The following is a 20184-nucleotide window of genomic DNA, read 5'->3' on the forward strand; positions in this document are numbered from 1 at the left end:
TGATAATTAAAGGTGAATTTCAAAAATTGTACCTTTTTATGAACATCCCAATTTAAATACCTTATATTTAGGGATGACAATGGAGTAGAACAAAATTGCAACAACTTCTCTCAGTCTCTCTGGCCGTGGGCAGGGGCGGATACATAATTTTTTTTAAAGGGGAGCCAACTTGTAAAAATCTTTAAGGATTGATTCCTTAAATAGCATCGGATTTGGAAGCATATATAATAAATTACAAAAATTATAATACTTAAATATAACAATTGAATTTGTGTTTTATAGATAATGTCTATTTTGTAATAGTTCTACAATGTTTGTTGAAATTTTATGAACTATGAATTATGAATCCACGATGGACAATCAAAAACTAGTAATTTTTATTTTTTATTTTTTATATTCTAAAGATACTATAATAAGTTTTTCTTTATAATAAATGGTAAAAGGTGCAATGTATTCAGAATTAATAACGAACTTGGAAAAAAATAATAATAGAGATTGGTTAATACTTTTTGATTATTTCATTGTTTATTTTATATTTTCTTTGTTCAATTAAATATGAATGCTTTTTTATAATCACTGTTATTAGCTATTATAAAAAAAAAAGAAGGCATTTTAATGATAATTTTGTTAAAGTTACTTGTAGGTAAATAAAAAAAAAAAAGATAAGTAAATGTTTTATAATTATGGGATCTATCACCAAAATACACGAATTGTGAATGAGTTGTAATATATTTAGGTAATAACCATATAATTTAAAAAATATATATATATATATATTTAATTTGTAGATGCCACAAAGTAATAAAGTATACAAAGTATATTCAAAATAATGAGTTTTTAGAAATTTTACATATAATAGTAGGGGGGTTTAAGTAAGGAGCTTTTAGAAATTTTACATGTACTAGTAGGAAAGTTACACAAATTTTGGAGGCCATGATCAGTGCTAGTCCCCCTTGAAATGTTTTTCCATTTGTTTTTTTTTTTTTAAATTTATTTAAAAAAATTTAAAAAATTATTTTTTTTAAAAAATTATATTAAAAACTTAGTTAATATTTTTTTAATCCTTGTCAGACAAACAAAAAACATATATATATATATATTATAAAAAAAAAATTAAAATAACAATAATATTTTTTATTATATATTATATATATATTTGCTTGAATATATATATATATATATATATATATATATATATGCATATAAATGAACGCGGGTTTATAAAACTTATAAAAATCTTATAAATAATAGGAGTATATAAAGGTGCACCATGCAAAACTTATAAAAATCTCACGTAATTTTTTCATATGAGATTTAACAGAAATAAATAATAGGAGTATATAAAAGTGGTGGCATTGCATTGAATAACTAATAATTAATAATTGTTCAGCAAAAAAAACTAATAATTAATAATTTTTAGCCAAAAAAAAAAAAAAAGAAATAAAGAAAAAACACGAATTGCAGCGTTTTAGGAACCGTATGAAACGCTGTCCCACACTCAAAATCTGCTTTGGCGCCATTGTCAGCTCGATCAGAACACAAAGAGAGAGAGAGAGAGAGAGAGAGAGAGAGAGAGAGAGAGAGGGTGAAAGAGACAGAGAAAGAAAGAGCTTGTTGGTTTCGTATTTTGACCCACACAGAGACTTTGGTAGAGCAACGCCGCCCCGGAACATTCCCGTGAGTCTATCACCATGGCCGAAGTAGTATCAGTCATGGACATCGACGACGACAACGACGTCAACACCAAATCCATAAACGACAAGGGCAAAAACGTCGTCGTCTTGTCGGACACCAAAGCCACTCCCTGGGTTGAGAAGTACCGTCCCCAGTCCCTCGCCGACGTTGCCGCTCACCGCGACATTGTCGATACTAGTATGTGTATATATATATATATATATATATGTATTAGGGTTTTTTTTTTTTTAATATAAATTTTCTGTTTGGTATTCGAGAAAATTTGATACATTGGAGAAGGGTTCTGAGCTTGTCTATTTCAGTTTCTAGGGCTTAGAATTCCTTTTATTTTTCTGACCCTTATTTTGGTTTGGGGTGTGTAAACAGTTGATAGGTTGACCAGTGAGAACAGATTGCCGCACCTTCTTCTGTATGGTCCACCAGGTACGGGAAAAACTTCGACTATTCTTGCTGTGGCGCGCAAGCTTTATGGAGCTCAATACCACAATATGATTCTGGAGTTGAATGCCTCCGACGATAGAGGAATTGATGTTGTGCGGCAACAGATCCAAGATTTTGCTAGCACTCAGAGCTTCTCATTTGGGTATTTACTACTCTCTTTTTTTTTTTTTTTTTTTGGTGGGTTCTCTTATTATTAATTAATTTATTTATATAAAGTGACAAATGGAGTTAGCTTTTGGATTTCAACGCTTAAGAATCTTTAAGGAGCCTTAAAATGAGTTTATTCTTTCTATTTTTTTTCTCTTCTTTCTGAGGTCAATGGAACTGGGTATTGAGGGTCAATTTGATATACTGCCCTATTTGCCCAGCGTGTTACCTAAAATCGTCACTAAAAGGCTGCAGTGTACTTGAATAACTTGAAATAACGCTATAAAATCCTATTATTGTCAACACTAACAATGACGGTTCTGTTTTAGGATTTCATAGATTGTGAATACTTCAAGTTTCATAATGCAGTGATGTCTTCACGGCCAATTTCGGAAGGTTTCTATGAGCTGATAACCTTTTATATATAACTTTCAAATAAACCACTATGGGCAAGTTTAATTTTCATGGAACCTCTAGATACTCCTTAGGTCTTATTCATTCTATGTCCATTTTCTCGAGTTGCCTGTTTTATATTTCATATATTTGTACTGTTAAATTATATGAAAGTATTCCTATTGAAAGATTTTTAAATTATGTGTGGCTTTAAGTGGACAATTTGGCTGTAAATTTTGAATTTTGGCTTCACTGCTTCTTTTTGTAGAGAGGTGCATAAAGCGTGCATAAAGGAGTTTACTTATACTTTTGTCATAAGGGATGGTCCTTTAATAATTAACATTAATGGTGTTGTTTGCTGGTATGATGTTCACAAACATGTAAAATTTGGCCATCTTTCTTATGTGGATAGTGACATTTTATACCACTAAATTGGTTTTGCATTATAAGTCCTTTTGATGCTACATTATGATATGTGTGCATTGCTGTATTATTTGTAAGTTATACATCTCCAAGCTAATGGTTAAAAAATTTCAACAAAAGGTGCATCCTACCATCATTTGTCTGATGACAAACAGTCCCCGTGTAAGCTTTTGAGGTTATCTTTACCAGCACAGATGTTGTATCTGACATTTTTTTGGCATAGAACCTTGAATGTTTAAGGAAAATTACTTCTGGCTTTAAAGAATCAGTAAATGACTTAACAAGTGGCTAATCATCTTGCTTACTAAAGGGTTTTGGGTTGGCAGTGCAAAGGCATCTGTGAAGTTGGTCTTGTTGGATGAGGCAGATGCCATGACAAAGGATGCCCAATTTGCTCTGCGAAGAGGTTAGGATTGATTAGAACTTTGTATGAAATTATACATAAATAAGAATATATTATATGTGTATATATCCATATTTAACCTTGTTCTCCTATCTTTGTCATTCTTTTTTATGATGCAGTGATTGAGAAGTACACAAAAAACACTAGGTTCGCCCTTATCTGTAATCATGTCAACAAGATTATTCCAGCATTACAGTCAAGATGCACTCGGTTTAGATTTGCCCCTCTTGATTCCTTTCATGTCACTGAGCGACTGAAACATGTAATAGAGGCTGAAAGGCAAGTATTTGTGATTTTCTTTAGGATTTTTTTTCTTGTGTGTTCGTATTTGGTTTGTTTTTTATGAAACTGTTTTAGAATCTCACTTATATATTGGAATGAGCAGTTAGTGGGGCCAAATTTTGTACATAAATAAGCTTAACATATGATTGGTATGCAAATTATTTTCCTTTGATGGATATAATTAAGTGTCACAGCTTTTCATGTAGTCCAATTCAGGAGATCTACTAAAGTGCATGAAAAAATTTGTCAAAGTGAATTGATTTTGTTTTGTTTGCATTAAATGGTTAAGTTCAAAAATTTAATTTGCGAGGGTTTTGACACCTTTTCTTTTTCCTCTGTGAATGGACTAAATATTTTCAAAGTGTTTTGCTCGTGTAAATGGTGGTTTCCTTTCGATTTGCTTTAATGTGCTGTGGAATACTATAGAAAGCAATTCAGTGTATGGGATGGCTCATGGCTGTACTTTCTGCTTTGACTTTTGTTTTGAAACTAAAGCTATTTTTTAATAATTTTGCATCGATTAGGCTGGTTGTATCTGAGAGCGGCTTAGCAGCACTTGTACGGCTTAGCAATGGTGACATGAGAAAGGCTTTGAACATTTTGCAGGTTTGAATATTTCTACTCTCAGGTTGTTTGTGTACTTTTCCTTTTCTTTCTCTCTATTTACTGGGAGTAATTATATGTTTTTGTTGATGGACAATTTCTAAGATGTGGGGATAGAAAAAATGACAAGTTATCTACATGCTATAATCTTTTGAAAGAATGTATATCTGGAAAATTAGAAATTGCAATTAGTGTCAGTCAATTGAGTGAAGTAAAATATAGCTATTGTTGCCAGTGCAGTCAAATTATGATGTTGGCATTAAGGACTAACACCAATAGCTGTCCCTACAGCTATGATAGAAATTGACTAGCAATCCAGTTTATATCAAATGGCCAATTTGATGTGGCTTGTCCTCATGTACACATGCTTCTTTACATTTTGCTTTTTAAAGTATTTATTGTCTGCAGAGTTACTGAATCTAGGAAAAATTCATTATTTGGAAAGTAAAAAATGCTTAAATGTTGAACTTCTGGATTTTGTGGGGTTTCTTGTGTTTTTTACTTATTATATACATATGCTTTTTTTGTTTCACCTTGAGAATGCATCTTGAATTTTTGCTTTTTTTTAATTTTTTTAATTTTTAAATTTATGCAGTCTACACATATGGCGTCACAGCAGATAACAGAAGAAGAAGTGCACCTTTGTACTGGAAATCCATTGCCAAAAGATATTGAGCAGATATCTTATTGGCTTCTAAATGAACCATTTTCAAAGAGTTTTAAACGTATGCAACCATCTTATTTATTGATCTACTGTAAAGTAGTCAAATACAGTATGCCACTTTTTTTCTTTCATTTTTTCTGAACATTATAGTTATGTACCTTATTAATTGTAGAAATATCTGATGTCAAAAGAAGGAAAGGATTGGCCTTGGTAGATATTGTAAGAGAAGTGACCATGTAAGTGGTACATTCATTGTGCTCTATGTTCATTTTGCATTTTGTTTGCTTAATCCTTTCTGCATCATATTGTTTGAGCAGGTTTGTCTTTAAGATAAAGATGCCATCAGATGTTCGAGTTCAGTTGATCAATGATATGGCTGACATCGAGTATGCACCTACTTGCTCTCTTTCTCCATGCTATTCTTGTATTTTTTTACTGCATAAATGGCTGCTAAAGTCTAATTATTCTGTAACTTCAACATGTATGCGCTTGTATGCAGCAATATATGAAATTGCCTATAATATGGCAAATGTAATACAAACAAATAAAAAAGAAGAAAACAGAGTCTGTATTGGATAAAAATTATAGCATGAGTTACACCATCAAAATCTGTTTATTTAATTTTAGAAGTCATTGCATTAAAGGGGAAAATGGGGAAGGGTTTGTTGAGAGTGTTCATTGTATTGTCGTACGGTATAATTGATGTGTATTATTACTAAAAATGCAAAACAAAGCAACCAAACCTCACTAAACATTGAAGGATGGAGTTAGATTAATATGCAAACTGACATAGCAGTTACGCACAACATAACATATGTAGGTTTGTATATGTACTAGTTTAGTTGGAAACCTTGTTCTATCCAAATTTCAAGTAATTTTTGAAGGATAAATGCATCCCGCTTTTGCAATAAATATGATGGGTACTCTAATAACAAATTAGTCTCTTTTACTATTTTTCCCTGAAATTATTTTTTTATTTTTTGGTAATGTGCTCCTAAAAATTATTTACAGATATGTTCAGATTTCTTTTTACTAGTATTTTGGTATTTAATTATGTCCACACAAGGAGTATAACAATTTAGGGAAACTTTTCACCAAAAAAGAAAAAATAAATTTAGGGAAACAGTAAGTTGAATGAGATGAGCTCACAATATTCTAACATTTTGGGCGATTTAGAAAGGAATTCTTGCATGAAACTTGATAAAGAAATTCTTGCATGAAACTTGATATACTTAATATTATTGAGTTGCTTGGAGTCTGGAAGGTACATCTTCATTTGGAAGAAATAGGGAGATATTAATTTATAACAAAATAAAAAAATTGTAGAAAAAGGACACGAAGAAAAGTCCATGAAGTTTCATTCTTTGACCTTATCTAAAAGTTCTGAACTCCGTATGGAAATTATTAGACTGAATGAGCTTCTAGAAAGAAAGAGCACAACTAAGTAGATCTGTCTAATTAGTCCTCCTCGTTATATTAATTCTCTGGTCTTGTAAGGGAGGTGATGAATTGTTCCCAACTAGATCTGTCTTCAGGTCTCGTATTTGTTGTAAAGAGGTGGTGCTGCAAAAGATATGGTGCATTTCCCTTTTTTCACTCTAGGACTCCTTGCTCCATTAAGTTTGCCTATTGACTACACTATTGGTTTTGGAACTTGATTTGTATGAGTTGTTTTTATATTTGCAGGTACAGACTGGGTTTTGGGTGCAATGATAAATTGCAACTTGGATCACTTATATCTTCTTTTACACGGGCTCGTGCTGCTTTGGTTGCTGCTGCAAAGTAGTTATGTCTCTAATTTGTGGTGTTGCTTTTCATCATGGATCAACTTCTGAGGCATATGGTAATACCCAAACTTGAGTAGGGTGTTGTTACATATTGTTTATCATCTCTATATTTTACAACGCCAGTGTTAATATTTATAGGGTCTCAAGTTCCGTTAGATTTCAGCTTTAGACATTGTCTTTAAATGTTTGCTGGTAGAAGGGCAGAGAGTGGTGGACAGCTCCAGGATATAGGATATTTGCATATGTAGTTTGCGAGTGATGAGAATATAGGAATCTTCAACTCTGCGCATTTATTAGGTTTTCCAACTCTTATTGGGATGTTCACCTTGGTACATATTGTGATACATTTGCTTTGCCCTATTTTGTATTAAGCCACCTGTTTTAGCTCACTTCTGTTGCTAATCTATTCCATATTTGATTGGTGATGGGTTTTATTTTCTTAATCTACATTTTCTTTGTGACTTAATATCCTGTACTCGATTTAATGGGACTAAGGGCTTAAAATAAGATGGAGTTGGTAGTTTATTCTAAACTTGGGCATGTCTACTTCGTTCTTGAACTTTTGCCTTCAAATACGTGAATAAGATAAAGGGTTAAAATTGTTATTTTGAGTAAAATACATAGGTTGACTAACTAATAAAATAGCTAAGGTGAAAATAAAAATGAAATGTCAAGAACGGTTATGGTTAATTTTCAAAATAGAGGTCTATTTATGCAAAATTATAAAATAAAGGGTTAAAAGTGAAATTTATTCTAAAAGTGTTAATCATTCAACATCTCTGTTTTTTTTTTTTTTATATTAGAGTACCATTCTAAAAAGATTTTTATGAATTAAAATTAGTTGTTATCTTAGTATTAAGGTAATTTGTGCCTCCTTTCTTATCTTCTAATTTTTCCTTTTAATGAACACATGATTTGCAGGTCATTCAATTATTAGCTTGGCAGATAGTTATGAAAAAAATACTTTTGTATCTGGATTTATTTTTAATTTGGCCGTGTTTCTAAAGTTTTCCGTATAATGCACTTGACGCTCAAGGATTTGTGCATCTTAATGCATTCAGAAAAAATGAAAGTCCTAGCCATTCCATAAGACTCCATATAAATGTAAAACAACGCAAAAAACCACATATCAACATAAAAGAGATTTTTTATTTTTATTTTTTACCCAAAGGAGCTTTCTTTTTTATATATTATCATTTGGATGCTACTTTAAAACAATAAAAGTTGCCAGTTACACAAATACAAAAACATATACAGCCCCAATTTACCCCAATGACAAAGACAGTACTCCAAGCAAAAAAGCTCAATTCCAAGATTTCCAAAAGCTGTTTCTTGCTACTATCTTTTAAAATTGCTAGCACCTATTTAACTGACCTGTACAAACTTTCTAAACAGCTTTTACATTCCCTTTACTTCGTGGGAATGCCTTTTCCACTTTCTTTAAAACCCCCTCTGCAAGTTAATAAAAATATAATTTACACTTAAAAACTCAAGCACAGCATAATCTTTTCATGCTACAAAACTGGACCTTAGGAAGGATAATTACAAGCAAACCAACTTCATTTTGCACATTAGAATTAGTAGTAAAATTCTCTTTGCTCAGCTTTTAGAGTATATTGGCTACACTCGACTTTGCCGAGTTTTAGAAAATATGCCCCTTCATGTGTCTTCGCTTGATATTCTGTTGGACCAGATAATCTCGATTTCAAGTGTGCGGGAAGATCCATCTTTGTTGCTGTCATGATTAAGGCTAAATAACCCACTGTATACTCCTTCACTAACAACTTTGTCAATTTGGATAGTCACTTTTCCCAAAGTTGTCTGAAAAAAGAGCACCATTTACAATAAGAAAGGGGAAACCAAGACTGACTAAAAGCTAAAACCAACAAACAAACATGGAAACTAACTGCCCAAAGTCAAGTGTCCTGCAACATGGTATGAAATGCATTCGCCGTTGAACTATCTATTATACGAAAATCAAACCAATACCCGACATTAGTGTGGCCCTCTGTTCAAGTTTATCAAATTTTCTTTATATCTTCAACCCCAAGAAAATCAACTAAAAAATATTCATGCATATTCAAAATGATTCCACAACTTCATATCATGAGGAAGCTAACATCTAAAACCTGGCCATTTTGTAGTGGAGTTGGCCTCCTATCTTTTTAATCACCCAATTTCACTCAACCACTCCACTTTTTTCAGTCTTTTTTCTGCTCATTATATTTAATATCTTTTATCTTTCCTATATTCTGTGTGGAGTATTTTTTAAACTCCATGGTCCATTGCATTGGGTGCAATATAGGTTCACGGTAACCAACTGTTTCTACTCCTCATAATGCCCACGTGTACATTGATGAGCAGAATTTAGATGACTGCACAATTGACCCATCCCATCTGCAAAGAATGTGATTTGAAAAGAAAACTAATTACCTTTCCAAAAGTATTTTTGCTTTTGCAAACAATGTGAAGTTTTTGTCCCTTTGGCGGTACATCAAATGCCCATGTAAATCCTTCCTTCCATTCTGGAGATGTACTATGGTTCACTACCTAATTAAGATAAAAGACCACGTTAACAAGGCATATAACTATAAGCTGGTCAAAAATCTAATACTCCCTGTTGAGAGAGAGAGAGAGAGAGAGAGAAGAAGAAGAAGAAGAAGAAGAAGAAGAAGAACAACCTAAAATGCCAGTAAGATAAAAACTAATATCTTTGCCACCTCCCCGGAAACACTATTTCTACCAAGCATATAAGCTACAAAATGAGACAGGTAGTTTTTCTACATATAGTCTTTCACAAAATTACCTTGGTTTGTTGAGCGGGGCCATTGCCTATCGTCAATCGACAAAAAGCATTTGTACTTCCCATGGTCTGCTTCAGATTGTTCCCACGCTTGATTGTAACAGTCAAGCAACCAGGTAAGCAATGCAACAAGCTGTCTGCTCTATCATGGAAACTTGGTGGACAGGTTTTCATGAGCATCTGTAGAAGAGGTATGGCTTCAGCTGCAATCATGGCCTGAGACTTTGCAACATCTATTGGCATGGTTGACCAAGAATGTTTTAACAAACATAGAGTGTCCAGTACAGATTCCTGCGCCGCCTCACTACCAGATTTTAGAACACCTATCAGATGGGGAATAGAAAGCGTAGCGGCTTCAGAAATATGAAGCTTAGGAAAGTTGGCGAATATCACATTTAAGGTTCTCAAGACCTCTTCATTAATAGTTTCTGAGGACCACAACTCTCTTTCTAGTGCAGCTGCAAAACAAAACATTCACAGATTTAAATCTTAATATTAATAAAGCAATTCAAGGAGGCACAAAAAAGAAGAGAAGAAAATAAAAATAAAAAACATAGGATATCCTTCTCTCCACCAGAATCAAATGACAATGGAGAAGAAACATAATAGAGAGAGTTTCTATCCATGTCCATGTCCTAACAAAATGCTTGCTTCACACAGTTTGTTCATAATCATTTGCATAAAGTTAGTCCTTAAAAGGCTTTCCTAAACAATGAAGCTCCATTAATGTTTGTGTCTTTTTTTCTGGGTTTATTTACATACAGTTTGGACCATGGTTAATTGGAAGAAATGATTAACTAAGGAAAAGTTGTTTCAGATGTGTGCATTGATGCAAAAGATGAGATGGTTCAAGAAAAGGGATCGAAGAGTAGAGGGAGGCAGAACAGCTAAAGTAATAGAAAGGATATGTCTATAAGAGATGTGTACATAAAACTCTAGATAGGATTAATTGGTGAAAAAGAATTAAGGTAGTGTAACAATTTCAAGGGTATAAACAGGAACTTTGGGAAAGAGAAGATGATCAAGGTCCAAGCTAGCTCCTAACAATTAAAACCTTGATATGGATTTTGATCTAAATAATTTGCTGCTTACATACTAAGGAAATTATCCAAGAAACAAACTACTTCAATTTACCTAATAAAGGAATAAGAATTGGCAGAGCGTGAACAGGTTACTAGTATTAATATGAAAAACATCAATAAATAAAAACATTGATGTATAATGCTAAAAATAAGCACCACTTTAACGGAATATATCAATATATCAAACAACTTGGCATTTTTGTAACTGTCACCACCTGTTAAAGATCTGATGAGCTCATTTGATACATATTCTTGGAGTGTATGATTGGAAAATAAAAATTTGATCAGCAATGCTGCCTGCCCGGCAACTTCTGGATTGGGAGAGAGCAGTAATTCCTGAATAACCAAAATTCCTCCTGCTTCAGCAACTGCTCGCCTATTTGTTCTGCTGTGCATTACAAAGTTTTGCAGCGCACAAATTGCCACCATTTTCATATCCTCTGTTGGCTGATCTTCAAGCAAGCTTATCAATGCACGACAAGCAGACACCGAATCACTAGCTCTAGCAAGTCCTTCATGCTGGGAAAGGTCTCCAAGAGCTAAAGCTGCAAGAAGTTTGCCAGATTGAGATCTGGTTTGTGGATCTAACAGATATTGTGACAAAGGTGCTATTGCATACTTCGCAATCTTCATCTCTCGGATCTTCACATTATTAAATAAAGCTTCAAGCAACCTTCCAGATTCTTCTTCACACTGATGAGATCTTAAAAGGTCCAACAAAGCATCAATGGCACCAGCTTCAGTCATCTGTCCAGTGCTTAAAGCATCATTCTTTTCATGAACAATTAAGGCATTAAGAGCCACCGTAATGGTGCTCTCCAGTGTTGAGTGTAACATTTTCACAAGAACCACCACAGGAACTTTGAAATAGTACTTAGCATTGAAACGTAAGATATTTGAGAGAACCAAAGCAGCTGATTCCCATAACGCATGAGGTGGTTGAGGGTCATCCTGAATAATTACCTTTGCAAGCTCAAAAAGACCCCCAGCATCAGCAACTGCCTTCGGCCAACTTGTGGATATTTTTTCTAATGCCTTAATTGCAGTTTGTTGTAAGTTCAGTATTCCGATTCCAGCAAGCTGCACAAGAGGCACAACTGCATTCTTTGTCGTAATATCTTGCTGAAAGTGTTCCTGGGCAAGAAGATGAGATAACAATTCTGTCCCAAGCTGCTGGATGGCTTGAGATGGGGATTCCAGAAATGAAATAAGAGGCTCAATGACTTGACTAGGCGTAAGTTTCAAAGTAGCTAGACTTTGTGGCTTCTCCAAAATATTTACAAGTGCTTGCAATGCACTGTGCTGTCCCCATAAGCTGAAATCTGATCGAAGTAAAACCATGAAAAGGGGTTCTACCATTTTTGCAGCATCTGAACTTCTAGCAATTGCATTACTATTTGTTAAAATGCGGAAAAGTTCTGCAATTGAGGAGCATAATGAATTTGGTGCAAGAGGTAGTATCTCAAGACAATTATCAATAACACCAGCATTAACCATATCCAATTTGCGTGGAGTCCGGTCTTTCCCTAACTTTATCAGAGAACATACGCTACCCTCAATAAGCTGATGGTTTGTACCAGAAACCAAGCCAACAAGGAGATCCACAATATCATAGGCTGCTGCAACCTCCACCTGTTGTTCATCATCCAACAATTTCTCAAAAGCACAAACTCCAGCTTCTACAGCTGCATCCTTATCAGACTGCATCAATGTTATAAGGGGCTCCATGCATTCAGAGGCAATTGGATTTTCTCTTACTTTGCTATTACTAAACAGAACAAACAAGAACCGTGCAGCATTTTTCTTCAATTCTAATGATGATGTAGAAGCCAATATTTTGTAAACACTCTCAAGGGGGTTTCCTTCCACATCAATAAAAATTGCTGCTTTTGATGAATTTCCTGAAGCCAACTTAATCAATGCAACAAGAGCAGCCTCTTGCTCACCCTCTGATGCGGTATTAAGCATGTCGACCAATGGTTGAACAGCCTGCCTGGCTAATTCAGAATCTCTGATGTTCTCAGCATCAAAAAGTTCATGGAGAGCCCTTGCAGCACTGAATCTAGCACTTCTTGACCCCAGACGCAAAACAGCTATAAGTTGATTAAGGGAACTAGCTGATGCTTCATATCTGATTAGATCAGGGTTACTAAATAATATTCTGAATAATTCAGATATGGTGGCCTCTGTTGAGTCTTGAGGACTCAAAGAGAGGTACTTTGTCAGAGCCTCTAGAGCTCCAGCTTCAGCCATAATTAATTTGTTTGTATCACTTCCATCTGCAATACGAGTCAAGAGTTGAACAGCGGTTGGAGGGGCACCAGGCCTCTCAGGTATTGGTCTCAAAAGGTCCACTAAAAGAGGTATAGATTTACGTGCAATTGATGCAACTCTTACATCTTCAATATCAAAAAGGTGCTCCAAAACAACTTGATCAGGATGTCTTACCAGAGAGAATTCTTCTGATAAAGCAACAAGGTTTGGCATATCTGACTCAACATAACCAATTAGAGTTATTAACCCAGCAATAGCACCTGAATTTGCAATTGCAAGACTTATTCCCTTACTACCGTTATGAACAAGACTGGCCATTGACTGGGCAGCAAAAAATTTATCAATAACCTCTTCAGATCTTAGCAAAAGAGCAAGTGAAGGTATGATGTGCATTGTTGCAGGAAACAAAACAACATTTTCATCTTGGAACAGAATAGCCAGGAGTAGGGCGCTAATCCATATGCCTTCTGCATCTTCATATTCTGCCTGCAAACAAAGAAGAAGAGAATTGAATCACAAGATATATATATATATATATATATCTACATATATATCGTCTTTCTATGGTGTGGACACCCTCAAGTTTTTTTAACTTGTGGATACATGCCCTGCAACATGTTGCCAGACATTTTTTTTGCCATAACATTTTATGAGACATGTATCCGCAAGTTTTCCGCAAGTTAAAAACTTGCGGATATCTGCAACATAGAATTATTATATTTACATGTATTTATATGCCAATGCAGCATCTACTCCAACGAAGCAACAATCACCAACAAACATCAAATGCTATTTTCTAATTATTACCAAGAAGTGAAAGGTTTCCATACCTTTCAATCTGGAACACCACTATAACACTTCTTTTTTTGACATTTGATCTTCATAAACATTCTGTGTCTTTTATACAAAGTTCAAGAATGTTGCAGCAGAGTGATGTAATGATTGAACACCAAGTAACAATCATAAGTTTGAGCATTTTAAAAGTTTTATTTTCATTGTCAAACTATATGGAGTAACTGTTTGAATTACCATCACCAACTTAAAAAGTATGGTCAGATAAGAAATTGTGAGAGCACCAGTAACGTCTAAATAATCAAATTAATGCAATTAGGGATCTGAAAAAGTTACTGGTTTGTGATAGATTGCCTAGAAGAATATTTAGTTTTGAATGGTTTCTGCCAAAGTAGCACTCCTTGTGTGTTAAGAAGGAAAGCAGCTTTGAGTATTCCAAAGACTGTTGATGGCTTTGTGAAATTTAAATTAAACAAAATGATTGTTCTGCTCATTTTGTATACAAGTAAAAGGAGCAGGAATCATTATATTATTTATATTAAATTGTTTATTAGCTTCTACAATTTACATTTTCTACACACATTGTTTAAACCCCTTGGTAATCATAAAATTAATGAGACATCCTTGTAGGCCAAATAAGTCTTAATTTTATAGATTGGACAAATAGACGCCTCAAAGAGGATTTATTGATTTATTTATATTTATGTTTTCTTCATCTAATATTAGATTTTATTTTCGAAACACTGTAGCATACTATTCACACAAGCATCAGTTTTTGATAATTTTGTGTTTTTTCTGTTAAACTAGCTTTAAATGAAGGATGGAGATTTGTTTAGTTTAAGGATCTATTTTAGAAGCAGAGGGGATTTTACGAATAAATTATTTGTTCTTTCCCTTTTGGATTGAAATTCTTGGGGCTTTCTTGGCTATTATTGTCTCAAATTCAAGCTATTTTGCATGAACAAGAGTTGAAAAGGTGATTCCTCAGGGTTTTATTCCTGTGTATTAGTTCATGATTATGCACCCTAAAGTTTTGTCAGAATTTACCAATGCTTTGAATTTTGTAATTTAATCTGTTCTTTTCTCAGGCTATTGCCAATTTCCTTTACATTTTCCCTACCTCTCCAATGGCCATCATCTAGGTCACTTGGCATGGATTGCGCCCGTTTTCCATTGGGACTTTCTATAACATCTCTAGAGAAAAGGTATATACATGATGTTGTTAACCAATGACTCCACCTGCCAACATTTTCCTCTTTGCAATTGTCTCTCCTTTCTGAATTCCCATGGCAGTCATTTTTACTCATTAATGCCATACTGATCACATGAGAGTGGCACATTCTATAACCGCAATTGATTTCTAGATTATCTATAGCATAGAAGCAAATACTTTGAAAGGATAATTAGGTCATACCTGTGGGTTGGAAGAGTAGCTAGCAAGCTTGTCAGAAAGAGCATCAAGTCCACCAGCTTCCATGATAATGACTTTGTTGTTTGCATGAAATGAAGCAATTATAGAAAGTAACCATAAGGCAACTGTACCCCCCAAGACGCTGGCTGGATCAGGGACATCAAATTCCTCCCCTTCCTGGAAAGCATTTCTTTCCATAAAACCTCTAGGAGTTCTTACTTCAATCTCTAAAGAGGAGCAGATGGAATTTTGTTTTATCATTTCCACTAAAGCATGTATCAGGGGTTTTAAATATCCTGACACACCAAGTGCTTCCATAGACTGCTGTTTGTGCTCTTTCACAGCACAAATGAGTAATGCAGCCCCTCCAACTCTCACTTCTAAACTCGATGAGCTCATTATTCTATTAGCAAGTGAACCAAGGGATCTTGATCTAGTAACTAAAAGATCACCAAGCACAACTGGTTGATCACCACAAAGTCTTGACAAAACTTCTATTGCCTTATCCTGCAGTAGAGGAGGCCCATCAGCCAGACAACGGACAAGAGGTTCTACGCTCGATGGCACTTCAGCAAGTGCAGACCATGGGGGATATGTAAAATTCACACCCTGTTTTGTCCTAGCCAAAAGTGCTACAACTTCTAAAGCGTCGGCAGAATCATCAATCTCGTCCATATCCATTGCATTTAAGGAATCAACAAGTGAAAGAACAACAAAACGACACTGAGCATGTCCAGGGAGCACATCACCTACTGGAAAATGCTTCAGTAATTGATGAAGGGCACATGATGCATTTTTCTTGCCCTCTATAGTTCCATCTCCCAATACTTTTGTCAAAGCCGAAACAACATCTTCTGCCAGGGCTTCAGCAGCAATCTGCGGATCAGAAAGAAGATTGGCAAGAGCGGCAACTGCAGTTTCAGCAGAATCTGTAGAAGAAGTTTTGGCCAGTTTAATTAGAGGCTTGACATCCCCTTCTGCAATATAAGACATCTTGTTAGTTGTTTTAGTCTTTGTTGGACGGGAAAGAGCACTCAATGCTCGAGCAGACTGCGTTGCAACAACTTGAGTATTGCTGGTCAAAAGCTTCATGCAAGGATGGATGATCTCATCAGTTGCAAGACTTTCACAAATATCTTGCCTTGTGCTGAATAGGTCAGCTAGAACAGAGGCTGCGTACTCTTGAGTTTCTTCATTTGGTGAGTTGAGTACCTGGACAAGAGATCTGAGACCTTTATTAGGTGCAGAACCCTTATGCACAAGATCCTTGTGTGATGCCAGTGTCAGTACATGACCTAAAACTCTGATTATGTTGGCCTTTGAGCTCGGAGAATCACCTAGGAGCAAAGCTAGTAACTGATTAATGGTGGCAGAATCTGCTGTTCGAACAAGCTTAGTAAGAGCCATAGCCGATGCCTCTTGACCTCTTGACCCACCACTTTTTAGAAGCCATAAGAATGCCGGGATTGCTCCAGCACTTTCAACACAAGCACGAATATCCTCACTGTGACAGCATAAATTCCACAAAACATGTGCTGCATCCTCCTTTGCCTTCTGAGATCCTGTATCTAACAACTGCACCAACGGAGGAATCCCGCCTGCAGCAGTGATAGCCCATTTGCTGTCATCAACCTGGTCGGTTAAGACTGCCAGCAATTGAACAGCATACTCTTGATGCTGCTCACTTGACAAGCCCAGCAATGAAATAAGTAATTGAATTCCTTCCCTCTTGCCGATGGCTTCCCAAATACCAACGCCATCACAGCATAAGCTCGTCAAAGAAAGAATGAGATACTCTTGCACATCTGCAGCAGCCATTGTTATAAGTCCAATAAGCACCTTTTTGGCTTCTGCATGACTGAGCTGTCTTGAAAGATAGTTGTTGCCATATAGACTAGCCATGGCCTCAAGGACACGATCTTGAACCAGCTTACTATCCCGAGGCTTAAGTAGCATTACTAGAATATCTTCCACCTGCCTTGCATCAAAAGGCTCCTCATCACTGCCAGATTTCTGCTCATAAACCATCAAAGTGTATGCTAAAGCTCCAATAATATCAGCAACTGGTGCAGCTAGACGAGGGGATTGTGAAAGTTCTCCAAGATATAAAATCAAAGCAGGCATTCCACCACATATATTTGCTAAAGCTCGTGTAGCATGTTCCTGCAAGGCCTGGCCATGCTCTCCTTGCATACATTCTTTAGATGGAGCAACTATAGCCCCAATGAGAACTGGAACACCATTTGCATCTACTACAGCTTTCTTAGCTCTAGTTGATTTTGAGGATAGAGCTTCCAATGCATCAGCAGCACTTGCACGTACAGAAATATCATTTTCCTGACAAATGAGCAAAAGCAGAGCTTTGACTGCTCCGGAATCTATTACTTTGGGGATGCTATCACTGAAAGCCAACATCAAACGGGCCAAGAGAGAAGCTGCATTTGATTGAGCAGCAGCATTATCAGAAAACAGAAGACCAACAATTATATCTACTCCTCCAGCCTCAAGTGTAGCTCTCCAATAACCATCCTTGTCACCACAAAGATTTCTCAATGCCCCAGTAACAAATCCCTCTACCACTTTGTCCTGGTTGTTCTTTGGATTGAGTTGGTCCCATAAAGTTGGTACTACACCTTCCGTAACAAATATTTTCATACCAACATGGTCATCGGAAAGTCCACCAACGGAAACTTCATAAATAGCCTCTGCTGCAGCCTTCCTAGCCTCAGTTGATTCAGACTTCAAGAGTGAAAGTAAAGGAGGGATGCACCCACCTAGAAGTACTTTAAGACGTAAGTCTTCGTCTTTGCACAAAACGCTTAGGGTCTCAGCAACATTGACTTTTGCCATGGGAGTCCCATTCCTGAGAATGCTTATGAACAATGGCATTGCCTGGGCATGAGAACCAATAAGTGTCCTAGCATCCTTTTTAGTTTTGGCAATACCTCGCAATCGTGCTGTAATAAGTTCTTTTTCAGAAGATGAAGACATGCCAGCATGTAGTTGCTCAACAAAGTGAGCAACTGTGGCCATTGTCGATTCTGCATCATCCATTGCTGTTCCAGTTAAGTCCCTATATATAAGAAGTTAACAGATTATCCATTGTCAGAGTTTTAATAGCCAAAAAAAAATCTATTATTAGTTTTTGAATCTCTTCATAACAATTACTCAACAACCATAACAATGGATTTCTATAAGTTAAAAGATTAAGGAACTGGATGCTAGTACTTTTTTCTGTTCATTTCATTAAATTTATTCTAAGACTAACTGATTGCCAATGGAAATTTTCACTGACCTCTCTTGAAGTTTAATTATAATTACAATTACAAGAAGTCACTATGAGTTTAAAAATTTGCTCGTTCACTATCCTACTATTAACTTGATAATGTCTATATTTATTGTTGGAAATGGTGATAATTAAGGAAGCTAATTGATGAATTTTCAAACTAACGGTAACATCTTACAATTACGTCAAACCTCATAAGAGGCAAATGAGATCTTCTCATTACTTTAAACAAAAATGGGTGATCTGTATCTGAATTGTCTAATTTTTAGCAATAACATTTAATATTACGCAACATTTAAAGGGATAAAAAAGAAAAAGAAAAAAAAAGGTACTTTACTAACCTAGACAGAGTAGTATAAGAAGGTGAGGGTTCTCGGGATTCATGGGAGGGAGACTTTGACATTTGCATTATATGCCACTTTGGATTATTCCTGGGCAACCTGAAAAATATAGTATGACATTTGCATTATATCGAATCAACTCAAGATTGATAACCAATTTGCATGAGAAAAGAACATCTGGCCTCAGTTTGCAGTCATGGATAATAGATTCACGATCCAAACTGACAAAAATTTCACTGCCTCCCCTTTCTCAAAACTGAGTAACTTAAATCTCAAGAAATCTAAAACAATACTGACTTTCCAATTCTGCAAATAAACATACTATGCAATCTCTCTCACTCAATTCCTCCCAAATTACATTTCTTGATTTCCTGCCCTCAATTCACACCGGTTCGAACCAAAAACTTAACTATCCAATTCTGCTACCGTCTCTAAATTCTTGTCAAACCCCAAGTATCCAAAACTATGAGCATATATTGGCAGAATAACTGATGAACAGTATGGAAAAATACACTTACAAGGATTGGATCATGCAACAGAAAAGTACCTGGCCGGCGATGCAAATGCCTAAGCACTCCCGTCTTTCCCACTACCCGAAAACCCAGATTCTTCCACTGAGAAGCATCATTCCTTCAATTTTCTTTCCCTTCTTCCAATCCAAATTATCCACCAAACAAAGTTTTGAAAATGTGATTGATGGGTACAGAACGAACTCCACAAACACCGTATAAACTTTCTCTTCCTTGCTCAAATCAAACCCCACACTCTGCACAACAAGAACGACAACAAATTACAATCAAAATTGCATCAATCCCAGATCTTCATTTGCATTTATCACAATTCAAACCTAATAAAATATAAAAAAAATCTTACACTGAAAAATCAGTACTAACAACGAAATTCAGTGCTATAAATGTGATTAATTATACACTTCAAATGCACAAAATTGAGTAATATAATATATTTAAGAACGGAGATCCGATCAGAGAGCATCATAGAAACTAGGGCAACAGAAACGTCCTTTTTTTAATTTTTTCTAACTGTCAAAAATTACAGAATTAAAATGAGAAAAAAATAAAAAAAGAGTATTAATTTTTTTTTTTTTTAAAAAAAAAACCTCGAGATTGAGACTGTGAGCGTCAGTGGAGGCACAAAACGGAGGCAGACTGAGAAAAACAGAGTGTGAAACGGAGGATGAGACACTGACTGAACAAAGATAGTCTGAGTCACTTCGTTGGCTTCCCTTTCCATGTGTCTCTCTGTTTTTCTCTTTTATTTGATTTTAACTATTTTTTTAATAACTTATTATTATTAAAGACTTTTGTTTTCTTATTGGCGAAGACAAAGAAATGTGCGT

The 20184-nt window shown here is 35.4% G+C and overlaps 2 protein-coding genes across 6 annotated transcripts; one reads left to right on the forward strand and one right to left on the reverse strand.

Annotated features, from left to right (window-relative positions):
- The first annotated feature begins 1470 nt into the window (after positions 1–1470).
- On the forward strand, positions 1471–7994 carry LOC132803846 (replication factor C subunit 5). Of its 4 annotated transcripts, none has more exons than XR_009639084.1 (10): positions 1471–1872; positions 2062–2278; positions 3426–3505; positions 3622–3781; positions 4309–4390; positions 4983–5112; positions 5224–5287; positions 5369–5437; positions 6738–6894; positions 7760–7994. XR_009639084.1 is itself a non-coding variant. In XM_060817607.1 (9 exons), exons 1-9 carry the CDS (start codon positions 1692–1694, stop codon positions 6835–6837), a joined length of 1083 nt encoding a protein of 360 aa, XP_060673590.1. In that variant the 5' UTR covers positions 1472–1691; the 3' UTR covers positions 6838–7281. The 4 variants fall into 4 exon arrangements, 1 of the variants encoding a protein (XP_060673590.1); XR_009639083.1 differs by lacking the exon at positions 7760–7994 and adding an exon at positions 6977–7281; XM_060817607.1 differs by lacking the exon at positions 7760–7994 and having other exon boundaries at positions 1472–1872; positions 6738–7281.
- LOC132803845 (protein CELLULOSE SYNTHASE INTERACTIVE 3) lies at positions 7968–20151 on the reverse strand. Of its 2 annotated transcripts, none has more exons than XM_060817605.1 (8): positions 19945–20151; positions 19375–19593; positions 18828–18926; positions 15204–18273; positions 10939–13483; positions 9645–10099; positions 9272–9388; positions 7968–8659 (listed from the first exon to the last, which is right to left on the reverse strand). In XM_060817605.1, exons 3-8 carry the CDS (start codon positions 18893–18895, stop codon positions 8498–8500), a joined length of 6417 nt encoding a protein of 2138 aa, XP_060673588.1. In that variant the 5' UTR covers positions 18896–18926; positions 19375–19593; positions 19945–20151; the 3' UTR covers positions 7968–8497. The 2 variants fall into 2 exon arrangements, with proteins under 2 accessions (XP_060673588.1, XP_060673589.1); XM_060817606.1 differs by lacking the exon at positions 19945–20151 and adding an exon at positions 19701–19866.
- Between the last annotated feature and the right edge of the window lie 33 nt (positions 20152–20184).

Source organism: Ziziphus jujuba, chromosome 5 (assembly GCF_031755915.1).
Source record: "Ziziphus jujuba cultivar Dongzao chromosome 5, ASM3175591v1".
Taxonomy (NCBI): domain Eukaryota; kingdom Viridiplantae; phylum Streptophyta; class Magnoliopsida; order Rosales; family Rhamnaceae; genus Ziziphus; species Ziziphus jujuba.